Source organism: Neovison vison, chromosome 3 (genome assembly GCF_020171115.1).
Source record: "Neovison vison isolate M4711 chromosome 3, ASM_NN_V1, whole genome shotgun sequence".
NCBI lineage: Eukaryota > Metazoa > Chordata > Mammalia > Carnivora > Mustelidae > Neogale > Neogale vison.
The window spans coordinates 103,792,963-103,807,342 of NC_058093.1; the positions used below are offsets into that span (position 1 = coordinate 103,792,963).

General features: G+C 38.8%; 1 protein-coding gene across 6 annotated transcripts in view; it reads right to left on the reverse strand.

Moving 5' to 3' along the window:
- C3H2orf76 (chromosome 3 C2orf76 homolog) overlaps positions 1 to 14,380 on the reverse strand; it is a 63,300-nt gene that overhangs the window by 13,141 nt on the left and 35,779 nt on the right. For all 6 annotated transcript variants that reach the window (XM_044242610.1, XM_044242611.1, XM_044242614.1 and 3 more), the window contains one exon: positions 3,646 to 3,696. In XM_044242610.1, coding sequence (XP_044098545.1) covers positions 3,646 to 3,696 — 51 coding nt within the window. The remainder of the gene's footprint in view (positions 1 to 3,645; positions 3,697 to 14,380) is intronic.

The following is a 14,380-nucleotide window of genomic DNA, read 5'->3' on the forward strand; positions in this document are numbered from 1 at the left end:
AAGTCCTTGCCTTACGATCCATTTACTTAAAAATCCAGTGTACAGTAAATTAAAAAACTACTTATATATATCATCACCTTAAAAGTCACTGCTCTATAAAGTTATCTGAAAGCCTTGGTCTTTGACACACAAAACTGGGTGCTATAACCTGCAATGAACTTGGCACATCTTCCCTTAGAACAGAAGACAGGTGGATATTACTCGATCCTGTTTTTTGGAGTGGCAGAAGGCTATAATTAGCAAATAATGTAAAACATGTCAGATGTTAACATGAGCAGTTCAAAAAGCCTAGTGATCTCTCAGAATACATGCAGTGACAGGAGGTCAAACCACCATCCTGACAAGTTGTTACCACACTCCGAGCTCAGGCTCACTGGTAATGTGAGCACTGCAGTTAAAGCCCAAAGAGTATCAGTATTTGCCTCCTGGTTTTCACATGCTGCACAGACTCACACCACCTAATCTGCTTTATTCCATCCTCCTTCACTCCTTAATCTGTTTACCTTAATGTCAGGCTACGCTGTGCTTTTCCAATAAGCCATTTCTCCACATTGGGTGCAGTCCGACTCTGCAACAGTGAGCTCTTAATTATAGCAGAGGCTCAGCACTCAACGGGTTTCAAGTCAGAAAGCTTCCAATTCTTAACTCTAATTCTTAACTATGAATTAACATATTATGATATGTATTATTATATCTGGATAAACTCCTAACCTTAAATTAACGTTTCTTTCTATCAATTAGGCCGTTCAATTCAATAAAGAGCTCCAATAGTAAAATGAAATGAAAGGATCTACTTTAAAAATAGGCCTTGACTTAACTCTGTTCTAATACTACAAAAGAATAGGGTAGCTATTGAGAACTGGCACTCTGAATTACCCACTATTTTAAACACAAGTTCAGCCTAATTCTAGGACTGCAACTATGTACTCTTAAGAACTAAAAATAAACCTAATTTAGGTGAAAAAATGCATCCTAGGGATGTAAATATACCACAATTGCTAAAAATAAGTTCAGAATGTACACAAGAAAATAAACAAATTGGCTTTGGATTATCTATTATTCTGAGTTATTATCTTTTTCTCATTATAGATATTGGTTTATTACAAAAGGCAAGTTAAAAAAGCCAATAACAGTTTTTTAAGTAAAAGGATCCTGCTTAAAGTCTGTTACAACTAACAAGCAAAACTGTGGTTTGACCTTACCAAATATCAGTCATGTTCTACATATTTTGGTAATGAGCCTTTATTAGAAATATCCTTGCTCTGATGGGTCCTGCAAACCCACAATAAGAAGGCTATATATATATATATATTTTTTTAATTTTTTAGCAGCAGAAGAAATGATTTGAACAAAAATTTTCACATTTTTCCCTCCAACAATAACCACCAAGACTTGGTAAGAAGGTCAGGAAAACAACAAGCTAGCAAACAATATTGTACTAATAATGTCCTTTTCCTTGTTGAATAATCTCTTTCACAGGAGTGTAATCTCATAAAAATAAAAAGAATAGGGATGCGTGGGTGGCTTAGTCGGTTAAGCGTCTGCCTTCGGCTCAGGTCATGATTCCAGGGTCTTGGGATTGAGTCCTACACCAGGCTCCCTGCTCAGCGGGGAGCCTACTTCTCCCTCTGTCTGCTGTTCTCCCTGCTTGTGCTCTCTCTCTTTCTCAAATGAATAAATGAAATCGTTAAAAATAAATAAATAGGGGTGCCTGGGTGGCTCAGTGGATTAATGCCCCTACCTTCAGCTCAGGTCATGATCCCAGGGTCCTGGGATCAAGCCCTGCATTGGGCTCTCTGCTCAGCAGGGAGCCTGCTTCCTCCTCTCTCTCTGCCTGCCTCTCTGCCTACTTGTGATCTCTGTCTGTCAAATGAATAAATAAAATCTTTTAAAAATATAATAAAATAAATAAATAAACAAACAAAGAATAAAAAGAATATTTGTGAGGCATTTGATGTGTTCACACAAGCGTGGTTTAGTCTCACCGGCCTTATGAAACAAACAGGATCAGCAGTCCACACTGCACAGCCATCAATATTTACTGCACACACGCACAGTGTCTAGGTGATAAGGATTTAAAAATAAGACCATATCCAGTGTGCTTTAGAACACAGTCTGGTCGGGATAAATCCATCATAGATGTAGATGCCAGTTAAACAGGAGGAAGGGCCCTGAGAAATCTCAGACTCTCTGTGGCCTGGCCAGTGAGCCAGCCCTTTGCCCAAGGGCACAGAGACCTCAACTAGCAAAGCTGAAATCTGATGCCGCAGCCTTTCCACTCTGCAGCACCCAATGTATCCTGTTCCCACAGAGCAGGTAGCAATACCGGAGGACGAGGACAGATGAGAAACTAACATCTGGCCTTCCTTCTTGAACAAAGTGGCAGATTTTTCCAAGCCAAGCCTAGACCGAGTCACTGAAAGTCTATCAAAAGCCCAGTGGTTCTCCAATTTCTCATCTCCCAGATAAATGTGTTCATTTCTCTTGCCAATTCACCTGAATAGTATGCAAATCCTAGGACAAAACAGTGTTAATTAGGTGGGGAAAATGTAAGAGGTACACTATCTACCACTATGATGATTAACAGTTAGATATTCTAACACTTTCATTACCTAAAACTTATCTTCCAAAATGACTTACAGGGAACACAAGTTAGAATGTGTATGCATACACACGCATGTGCACACACACACACACACACCGTGACGAAACAGAAATGGCATCAGTAGGTTGATTCAAGTTCAAGGTTTTATTGCGAGTCATTATACTCTGAAAGCCACGCAAGCCAAAATTGAGAAGATTCATATTTACTTAATCATGCTTTTTATTCTTTTCTTATTCAATATTTAGTATGTAAATTCTTTAAGCCCAATAAATCAAAGTACTTTCCACTTAGTGCCTTCAGCTTCTGCTTGACTACCCCTTATGACCTCACAATTAGTCTCTGGATATTAAAATGCATACACACGGTGAAGATTGTGATTTCAAAGTATTTTAGGTCATAAGTTGCTCTACCAAATGGGAACAGAATTAAAAGCCACTCCAAAAAATGATCTAAGGTAATAAAAAATTTATACTTCAAAAAATGTCTGTACCAATTAAAAGAAATATTTATTAGATCCGTCATAATTTTCAAGTGAGGTCTCAAACTCAAAGTTTGGTGAGTGTCACTAAGCTGAAGGTTAATAACTGTACCAACTATTACACCAAGTAATGGAACCCAAATTCCTGCCTCATTACTACATTGTTTAATTGACCACTGCAACATACAAAATTACTAAATACTATGCTCAAGTTACTGGTATTTAAAATGTTTAATCTCTTAATTCCTAGTCTGAAATCATTTTTCCTTCCTGGTTACCTGACAAAGAAATTCATTTTAGACATCATTTCCCAAACACGTTATTTGGTCCTCACAAATAGGCCACTTTTGTACACTATTAAAATTTACTTCAATGATACACCATGATTCCTCTGGGTTTTTTTTATTTTTATTTTTTCCTCTATTTCTAAGTAGATTTCCATACTGGTTTTTATTTTCAGATAGTAAACTCATTTTTGAAAACCAAATTCAAACTGCCATCAACACAAAACTAACAAAATAATATTAATATACATTTTTAAAGAGTAAGTAAAATTAGTTACCATATTTATAATTTCTGAATGGTGGTGGCAGGCTGGTCCTTAAAGGAATATCTGTAAGAGAAATATTATTTTTGTTATATTCAAATAGACACTTGTAGCATATGCATAGTCTTTCACTACATTCTCCTAGATCTCCAGACTAAGCTACTTTGGGAAATTTGATAGAACACAAAATGAAGCTAACATGCCATCAAAATCCAAAGGTCATCTAAAACAATGGGACCACTAAGGAAATGCTGAGCTAAGAATTCAGTAACACTAGCTGAACTAAGAATTCAGTAACACTATTAAATGAATTGTCATTTTATTAAATATAATAGCATCTATGTACATTTGAAATACACAGCATTCATGTGTGAGATCTTATTTTCTATACAGCTGATATTCATTTAGCATATGAACCTGAGAACTCGTTCAGGCCAGTAGTGGAAAGCAATGATCTAGATGAGTGTTATTACTCTTAGCAAAACTCACCCAACCTACAATATAACTAACTAACTTAGCAAAGAAAACAAAACAAAACAAAAACAAATTAAATACTGTTTTTAAAACAGAAATTCAAATGTCTGAGAGGGCATGTACATCAGAGGGCAATTTGATACGTATCAAAATTACATATGCATAGACCTAGCAATTCAACTTCAAGACTCAATCATGTGTGTGTGTAATATGACATACAAACAAAGCTGCTAACTGTAGCACTGTTTACAGTAGCAAATACTCAGAAAAATCCAAATGTCCTCCAGTGGGCATACTTATTAAATAAATAACATGCCTCAAAAATGAAACATATTTTTCAACTGGGAAAAAAAAAGAGGCAGTAGAAGTGCTCTACTAATATCTTCAAGATATGTTAAAGGTAAAGGGAAGCATAAGGCAGACCATTATTTTTAAAGCCAGCCACCTTTCAAGTAAAGCAGGGGAAAAGAAAGAATGTATGTTTGCATTTGCTTGTATGTTCGTGAGGTGGGGGAGAGCACGGTGCACTGGTGGGAGAACACAAGAGGGACAGAGAGCCCGGATCCACCGGCCACTCTGGCTTAGGCTTGCCAGAGTGCAGAAGCTTCATTTTCTCCTTTTTGTGTCTCACTTATGAATTATGGGCTGAAGAAGTATTAAGTAAACACCAGAAAGGGGAGTTAGATCTGTTAATTTATTAGCACTTATAGTTCCCAAACAAGACAACGCAGCCCTGCAAAGGTGTGAGGTAAGACGCAGAGGGCCTGGAGAAACTGCTCACCGTCAGAGGCGCTTACATTGGAAGAAATCAAATCACTGTCTTCCGTTCAGTCTGGATTTCTGAGAGAAGAGACAGTGACAGGCAAATGAGGGCCCCCTTCCCTTTTCCTCTAGGTGTCCGCTCAAGAGCCACACCATGGAGAGGCCCGCCCTCCCAGCCCTGCTCAGGGAAGGGGTGGGGGAAGGGGTTCTCCCCTCCAATAATTTCCTTCATAACATTCCTTACAACTATAGTTCAGTCTGTTCAGTGAAGTTGGTCTTCCTGCTCTCCTAATTCATAAATTCCTTGAGATTAAGACTCTAGGCCCTAGCTCCTGAAACTGAAGACAGTGTCCAGCCCATCAGAGGTTAACAGAGAACTGGTTCCGGGAGGGCAGGGACCGTAGCCGATTTTCCTCATTGTGTTACCAGTACCCAAAAGAGTGTGGGGTCCGTGTCAGGTGCTCAAAAATATTCATGAATGAATAAATAAATAGAACTTAAGCCTTCCATTTGGCAGTTAAGAACTCTGGTGGGCCCGGTGGGCCCAGGGTGGCTGAGCTAAGGGCTAGAATCCAACCCCCCCCCCAATTCTGCAGCAAGGAGAAGGGGTTCTTTTCTGCAGTGGCAAAAAGAGACCAGCCATTCAACCCATTAGGTGAGAGGTAAGAGCTTTGCTGTACAAACATAAAAAAAGCCAGAGGAGGAAAAGAAAAAGAACAAACACCTTCCTTACGAAAGAGGCTGTTTCTCATTCTGCACTACAACAAATTAAGCTGTGGGTTGCCATGTGGACGTGCCATTTCACCCAGAAGCAGAATGGCTGGGTTCTAAGTAGCAGTGGGTTTACCCTTTTAAGAAAATTGCCAAGTCACCTCCTAAAGGGGTTCCTCTTTACATTGCTACTAACAGCCCATCAGAGTTCTAGTCCTTCCACATCCTAGCCAACACTGGGTTTTAATTAATAAGCCCTTTCCACTCTAGCCATTTCAGTGAGAGTGTTGTGTTCTCATTGTGATTTAGACTTGTACTTTACTAGACTAACAATGGTGAGTACCATGTATCTTCTTTGCTCTCAAGTGTCTGTTCAGACCCTACTGTCTACTTTTTAATGGGGTTATGTCCTACCTATGGAGTTGGAAGAGTTTTGGTTTTTTTCCTAGGCACAAGTCCTTTGTTGGATGTTTTACAAATATTTTCTCCAAGTCCACAGCTTGTCTTTTCATTTTCCAGCTCAGTGTTGAATAGAAGTATCATGAGCCTGGTTCCTAATCTTAGGAGGAAAGTACTCAGTCTTCCACCATTAAGTATGATGTTGGAGGTCCATTTTTCACAGATATCCTTAGTCAGGTAGAGTAAGTTCCCTTCTATTCCTACTTTGCTGAGAGTTTCTAACAGGAATGGATGCTGGATTTTTCCTTACCTGCTGAAATAGCCCTCTGGTTTTCCTTCATTTATTCATATAATGAATTACATTGATTGCCCTTTTTTGTTTTTCCACTGACTTTTTTATTCAAGATTTTATCTGACAGAGAGAGTAGAAGCAGGCAGAGCAGTAGAAGGAGAAGGAGACTCCCCACAGAGCAGAGAGCTGGACATGGGGCTTGAACCCAGGACCCTGGGACCGTTGACCTGAGCTGAAGACAGATGCTTCATCTGATCCATCCAGGCACCCACGTGATTTCTGATAGTAAACCATTCTTGCATTCCTAAGATAAACTCCATATAGTCATATTATTCTTCTTTAAATATTGTTGATTTGATTTGCTAAAATTTGGTTATGAATTTTTTAAAGATTTTGTTTATTTATTTGATAGAGAGACACAGGGAAAGAGGGAACACAAGCAGGGGGAGCAGAAGAGGGAGACTCCCCACTGAGCAGGAGGCCAGATGCAGGACTCAATCACGGGACACTGGGATCATGACTCCAGCCGAAAGCAGACACCTAATGACTGAACCACCCAGGCGCCCCTTGGTTATGAATTTTTATCTCTTTGTGTGAAAGATGTTGGCAGCTGCTTTTTTCTTCTAATTACATTCTCTGATTTTGATATCAAGCTAAGGATGGCCTCAGAAAATCAGATGATAAATATTTCCATCCTCTTGAGTTTTATGGAAGAGTCTCTATAGAACTGGGATTATTTCTTCCTCAAATGTATGGTAGAATTTACCAGTAACTGGACTGGGACTGGAGTTTTGTGTGTGGAAATGTATTTTAACTACTGATTATTTTAAAATATAGAATTATTCAGGTTGTCTGTTAGTTGGCTTTGGTAGTCTGGGTCATTTTTGTTTGCTTTAAGATTTTATTTATTTATTTGACAGAGAGAGACACAGAGAGATTGGGAACACAACCAGGGGGACTAGGAGGGAAAGCAGGCTTCCTGCTGAGCAGGGAGCCCAATGTGGGGTTCAATCCCAGGACGCTGGGATCATGACCTGAGCCAAAGGCAGATGCTTAATGACTGAGCCACCCAGGCGCCCTGGTAGTATGGGTCTTTTCAAGGAACTTGTCCACTGTCCTGGGATAACATATTTATGGCATAAAGTTGTTTAATGTATTCCTTTGTTATTCATTTAGTGTCTATAAAGATTCTGTAGTAATGTAACAACTCTCAATGCTGATACTGATAATTTGTGTCTTCTCTCTTTTGTTTTTTTTCTAATCAGGCCAGCTAGAGCTTAATCAGTTTTTTTTTTTTTAAAGATTTTATTTATTTATTTGACAGCGAGAGATCACAAGTAGGCAGAGAGGCAGGCAGAGAGAGAGAGGAAGGGAAGCAGGCTCCCTGCTGAGCAGAAAGCCTGATGCGGGGCTCGATCCCAGGACCCTGAGATCATGACCTGAGCCGAAAGCAGCAGCTTAACCCACTGAGCCACCCAGGTGCCCCTAGAGCTTAATCAGTTTAATAGATTTCAAAGAATCGGCTTTGACTGATTTTGATTTTTCTCTGTTTTTCAATATTCTACTACAATCTTTATGATTTGTTTTATTCTGCTTACTTTGGATTTAATTCTTTTCTTTTTCTACCTTCTTAACACAGAAGCTGAAATCAGTAATTTGAGACCTCTTCTTTTTTTTAATTTAGACATTTCTAATTTTGTAACTATTCCTCTCAGTACTGTTTAACCTGCTTTCCACAAATTTTGAAAAGTTGTATATTCATTTTTATTCAGTTCATAATATTCTGCTTTTTGATCTCTGCTTTTAGACACAGGTTTTTAGAAGTATGCTATTTGGTTTCCAAATATTTCAGAATTTTCCAGAAATTCTTCTGTCACTGATTTCTAATCTAACTCCACTGTGGTTAGAAAACATGGATTGTAGGACTTTTTTTTTTAAAAAGATTATTTATTTATTTGAGAGAGAGACAGTGAGAGAGAGCATGAGTGAGGAGAAGGTCAGAGGGAGAAGCAGACTCCCCAAGGAGCTGGGAGCCCGATGCAGGACTCGATCCCGGGACTCCGGGGTCATGACCTGAGCCAAAGGCAGTCATCCAACCAACTGAGCCACCCAGGCATCCCGGATTGTAGGATTTTAATCCTTTTCCATTTGTCATGACTTGTATTATGGCTTGAAATATAGTCTCTTGGTAAATGTTCTGTGTGTACTTGAGAGGAATGGGTATTCTGTTGTTTGTGGAGTGTTCTATAAATGTCACTTTGGTCAAGTTAGTCTAATAGTGTTCAAATTTTTTGTATTCTTACCATCTATATGCTCCATCAATTATTAAGGGGGCGATGCTGAAATCTCCCAGTGATTGGAGATTCATTTATTTTTCTTTGCAGTTCTGTTAGTTTTGACCTCATATTTTTGAAGTTCTGTTGTGTCAGGTGCATAAGCATTTAGAATCATGTCATCTTGATTAATTGAGGCCTTACCATCATAAAATGATAGTCTTTATCCCTAGTAATATACTTTACTCTGGAATCTACTTTATCTGATATTACTAGAGCCACTCCAGCTTTCTTTTGATTGGTATTAGCATGGTGTAATTTTTTCATCCTTTTACCTTTAACTGATTTTTATCTTTATATTTAAAGTGCATTTCTTATAGACAACATATAATTTAGGACTTCCTGTTATATATCTGTCTTTTAATTAAGCTGTTCAGACTATTTATATTTAATGTGATTATTAATATGCTTGGATTTAAATCTACCACTTTGCTATTTGGGTTTTCTTTTGTTCTCTCCATGTGTTATTATTTTCTCTTCTATACCTTCTTTTGGATTAACCTATCTGATAATTTTTCATTATTCCATTTTAACCTTTTTGGTGGCATATTATCTGTAACTCTTAGGTGATGTGTGTATGCGTGCATACGCAGTTGCTTCAAAGTCTGTAGTAATACATCTTTAATTATACTGTAACACTTTATAGTGAAAGAACCCTGTACTTCCATTTCTCCCCCCCAAGCCTTTGTGCTAGTTCGTGTATTTTCCATAAACCACAACACATTGTTACTGTTTTTCTTTACATGATGAAATCTATTTGAAGAAAAATTATAAAATAAGAAAAAAAAAAGCTTTCAGATTTACCCATGTTTACCATTTCCTGTACTCTTCATTTCTTCGTGTGCCTCCAAATTTCTATCTGGTATCATTTCCCTTCTGCTGGAAGAAGGTCCTTTAGCATTTCCTATAGTTCAGGTATCCTGGTGATGGACTCTCAGTTTTTGCATGTCTGAAAGTCTTTCCTATGCCACCATTTCTGAAAGACCAGAACAGAATCCTAGACTGACTTTCTTTATTTTAAAGATGTTGCTCCACTGTCTTCTGACATGGATTGATTCTGATGAGAAGTCTGATATTGTTCATCCTTGTTCCTCCTTATGTAATGTGGTTTTCTCCCCCAGCTGCTTTTAAGACTTTCTTTTCTTTATAACCAACTATACACAATTTGATTATATGCCTTGGTGTAGCTTTCTTCATGTTTCTTTTGCTTAGGGATTCGTTGAACTGCAGGTGGGTCTATAGTTTTCATCACATTTGTAAAATTTCCAAGCACCATTTCTTCAAATATGTCTTCTGTCCCCTGTTCCAGCTCCCATCCTCATGGCCTCCAATTACATGTATATTTGGCTGGTGGAAGTTGCCCTGCCCCTCTCTACTGCTCTATTTATCTTTCTTTCAGTCCTTTGTCTATGCTTTTAGATGGCTTTTGTTACTTTATTTTCAAGTTCACCAATCTCTTCCTCTGCCCCATCTGATCTATACATTTGTTAATCCTACTCAGTGCATAGCCATCTCAAATTCGTATTTTTCATCTCTAGCTCTTTTGGGTCTTTTTTTTTGTTCATAGCCTCCATCTCTAATGTGTTCAATGGTCCCTCTACCTTCTTGAACATTTGCAATGTAGTTATAACTTTCAATTGTCCTTGTCTACTAATTCTGTCATCTGCAACATTTCTGGGCTAGCATCAACTGACTGATTTCTCTCTTAATTATGATTCATATTTTCCTGCTTCTCTGCATGCCTGGTAAGTTCTGATTTGATGCAGGTCAGTGTGAATCTTATCTTGCTTGAGGGCTGGATATTTGTGTATTTCTATAAACACCCTGAGCTTTCTTAAATTACTTAGAAACTGTTAGATCCATTTGAGTCTTGCTTTTGAGCATTGTTAAATGACAGCAGGGTGGAATTTACTCTAAATTCTGCCTCACAATTTCAACAATACCCTTCTAGATACCCCGCCTAAATAACCTGTAAATTACAAGGTCTTCCACTCTGGCCGGGCTGGCGGGGTGGGGGTCAACTATTCCCAGGCTTGTATGAGCTCTGAGCATTTTGCCTTCTGCTCCCTTCAGGTTGTTCTTTACCTGGCCTCATACACTTGTGCTAACTGTATTCAGCTAAAGATACACACTCTGCCCATCTTCAAAGATGCTCTGCAAATGTTCAGAGTATTCTCTCTGAACAGCTCCTCCATGCCAGTTCTCTGTCCTATGAAGTCTCTAGGCTCCACTCCCGACTGCCAGCTCTGACTCCTGAACTCATGACACTAATAACCAAGTTCTACCTGCACTCCCCTTGCCCTGCTCTGTGGCCTAAAGACTCTCTCCAGGTGATAAGGTGGCACAATCATAGGAACCACCTTGTTTCTCCTACCCCAGGGACCACTGTCTCATGCTCCCTCATGCCCAATATCTGAAAACCACTGCTTCATAAATTTTGCATAGTTTTTTCAGTTATTTCAGATGGAAGAGTAAGTTTCGTCCCTCTTGTTCATGTTGACTGAAAGGAAAAGTCTGTGACAAATCTATGACATTCTGGAAAATATTTCCCATTTTGCATAGAGTTTTCCTTTCATTTTCTTTCCCCAACTTTGAACTTAACTTTGAGACCTAATGAACTTTTATAGAAGATTTTGGGATTACAGGATGAATTCTGCAATAAATCAATTTAATATCTCATTATTGTAAAGTTCACAAGAAGGTAACTACTAGCTTAACTCATTCAGTTTGGTTACCATAAAAGGCATCTATAGAAAAATTAATTAGCAAAATAAGGCTACTTAATAAATACATTGCTGGCAGTTAGGATACCACCAAAAAAGTCTGAAATGTGGGGCACCTGGGTGGCTCAGTGAGTTAAAGCCTCTGCCTTCAGCTCAGGTCATGATCCTGGGTACTGGGATCGAGCCCCACATTGGGATCTCTGCTCGTTGGGGAGTCTGCTTCCCCATCTGTCTTTCTGCCTGCCTCTCTGCCTACTTGTGATCTCTCTCTCTTTGTCAAATAAATAAACAAAATCCTTTTCAAAAGTCTGAAATGTTATAACACACATTTCAATGTAAAAATCAATAAAGCTTTGAAAATTATTAAAATATTGATGGGCAATAAAATAATTCTTTACCTCATAGTAAAGCCTCTAAAAATAGAAGAGAAACAATTTTTAACTTATTTTTAGATCTATTCTACATTGTGAAGACTTTTAGGAAAGCATGAACACCTACAGGAAAAAAAGAAATTGACTACTTTAATGACAAATATGTACAAGCAAGAATACCAAATACCCACCATTAATCAGAACAATGTGCCAACATTAAAATCTAATAAGGGGTCCTGTGTGATATTATAGTAAGATTCCCAGGTTACGCTCTATCAAGATCTTTCACTTTAATTACAAAATTATCTAAACATAAAAAGTGTGGAGAATAAGGGCACCTGGGGCGCTCAGTTAGGAGTCCAACTCTTGGTTTCGGCTCAGGTTGTGATCTCAGGATCGTGGGAGCGAGCCCCATGTCAGGCTCCACACTGGGCACGTGCAGAGCTTGCTTCAGATTCTCTCTCCCTCTCCTTTTGCCCCCAGCTCCCCTGCTTGCTCTATCTCAGTAAAAAAGTAAATCTTAAAAAAAAAAAAAAAAAGTGCGGAGAATAGAACAGAATTCATTTAACCCACCAACCACATTTAATATATGGTCATGACTGCTTCAGATTCTTTACTATTTTTTATTAAATAAAAACGATATGATACAGTTGAAACCTGTCTTTCTCTAATCCCTTTATCTCCCCCCATTACTATAGAGTGTTAGTTTGTGTTTTGAGTTTATAGAGTTAAATATTTAAACTAAGGAATCTACATTGTATTTTATAGTACAAACAAGAGAACATTGCCTCAACACAACACTGGAGGAAGAGTCTCTTTGTGATAAGAGGATAAGGTGACTTAGCCACTGAAAAGTTAACCTGTTCCTTTCTAAAAAAAGAGGGGCACGAGAGGCCTGCTTCTTTACAGCAGAATGCAAAATAATAAATGTAAAAGGAATCACAGAGGAAGAAAAACTCTGATTTTTTTTTTTTAAGATTTTATTTATTTGACAGAGAGAGAGATCACAAGTAGGCAGAGAGGCAGAGAGGAGGAAGCAGGCTCCCTGCTGAGCAGAGAGCCCAATGCGGGACTCAATCCCAGGACCTGAGATCATGACCTGAGCCGAAAGCAGAGGCTTAACCCACTGAGCCACCCAGACACACAAAACGCTGATTTCTGTAAACATCAATAATTCAGGTAAGGCTCATCAAGAGACACTGAAACTACTGGAAACCAGATTTGTGAATGTTTTCAATGTTTATCACTCCACACACTACTTATTAATCAGAAAGGTACTTTTATAACAGAACAATCCGATAGATGGAGCCTTAACCAAATGCCTGAAATCTGTATGACCAGTAACAAGGCAAAGCAATAGCAAACCCTTCCTGATGTGATGCAACAGCAAGGAATTACCTCCACCGATTCTAGCAAACTATTTATGTAAAGGCCTGCTAATCATCATTATAGGTTTTATAAGCCATAGAGTCTGGGTCACAACTGTGACTGTGGTCCAACAAACTTCATTTATAGAAACAGGTGTCAGGTCAGTCTTAGCTTGTCAAAGCTCATGGACATGCAACCCACAGAGTAATCTGGCCAAAAATGTTTAACCTGAATCTACTCATGAGAAAACAATCAAATAAATTCAGATCGTAGGGCATTCTATAAGAACACGGACCTGGATTTAAAAAAAAAAAAAAATCAATACAATGACAGACATAAGGCGGGGTGGGGAGGTGCTGTTCCTGGTTAAAGGAAATTAAGAAGACAGGATGTGCCATGAAAAGACACAGTGGAACCTTTATTACCTTTCAGAGTAAAAGAAACCAGTCTGCAAAGGCTACATATTGCGCAAATCCAAGCACATGGTAATGGTATCTTGGAAAAATCAAAACTAGAGACAATAAAGAGATCAGCAGTTGCCTGGGGCTTGTGGGGGAGGATGAAGAGGTAAAGCATGGAGGATTTTATGGCCCTGAAACTCCTGTACCACAGGGTACTGTGACACAACATTACTCACTTGTTGAAGCCCACAGAACTTTACAGCACAAAGAGTGGACTTCAACGTATGCAAAGTAAAAAACAAAAACAAACAAACAAAAAAACCCACCAGCATGTAGGAGGACAGAGGATCCCAGGCAAGAATGCAGAGAGTGACAAGAGAATCTAGACATCCTGCAAATGTATGAAACAACCTTCCTAAGGGCAGTGGAAGCAAAGCTGCTGACCTCAGTAACTATGGCAATGAAGACATTTTTAAGTCTAAGGCAAAAGGAACTGCACAAGAGCACTGTGCTCTAGTTGATATCAAGTTGCTTCCCAGAGCGTACAGATGAAGGACTCTGTATACTGGAATTAAAGAATTAAGTAAATGGATGGCAGAGGATGGGAGCGAAACTTCTCATTCTTAGACATAAGACTACAAATACGCAAGGGGAGGAAGCCAGAAGGATACATGTTGGAATGGATTGGAAAACATCAGGAAGGACTCAGGTTTAATATACAGATATAGATGACATGAAGATACTCACAGATATGTGTGTGTACACAGGGTGATCTGTTTCTTTGCTCTGTCAGCTGAGAGAGCTTTACAAAACAATACCCTAGGAATGAGGGAGCACATCCAGCACCCAGATCTGGCTCTCAGGAACCGGGGCTCCTTTGAGAAATGGCTGATTCTGGGACTGGAGCAGGATACAC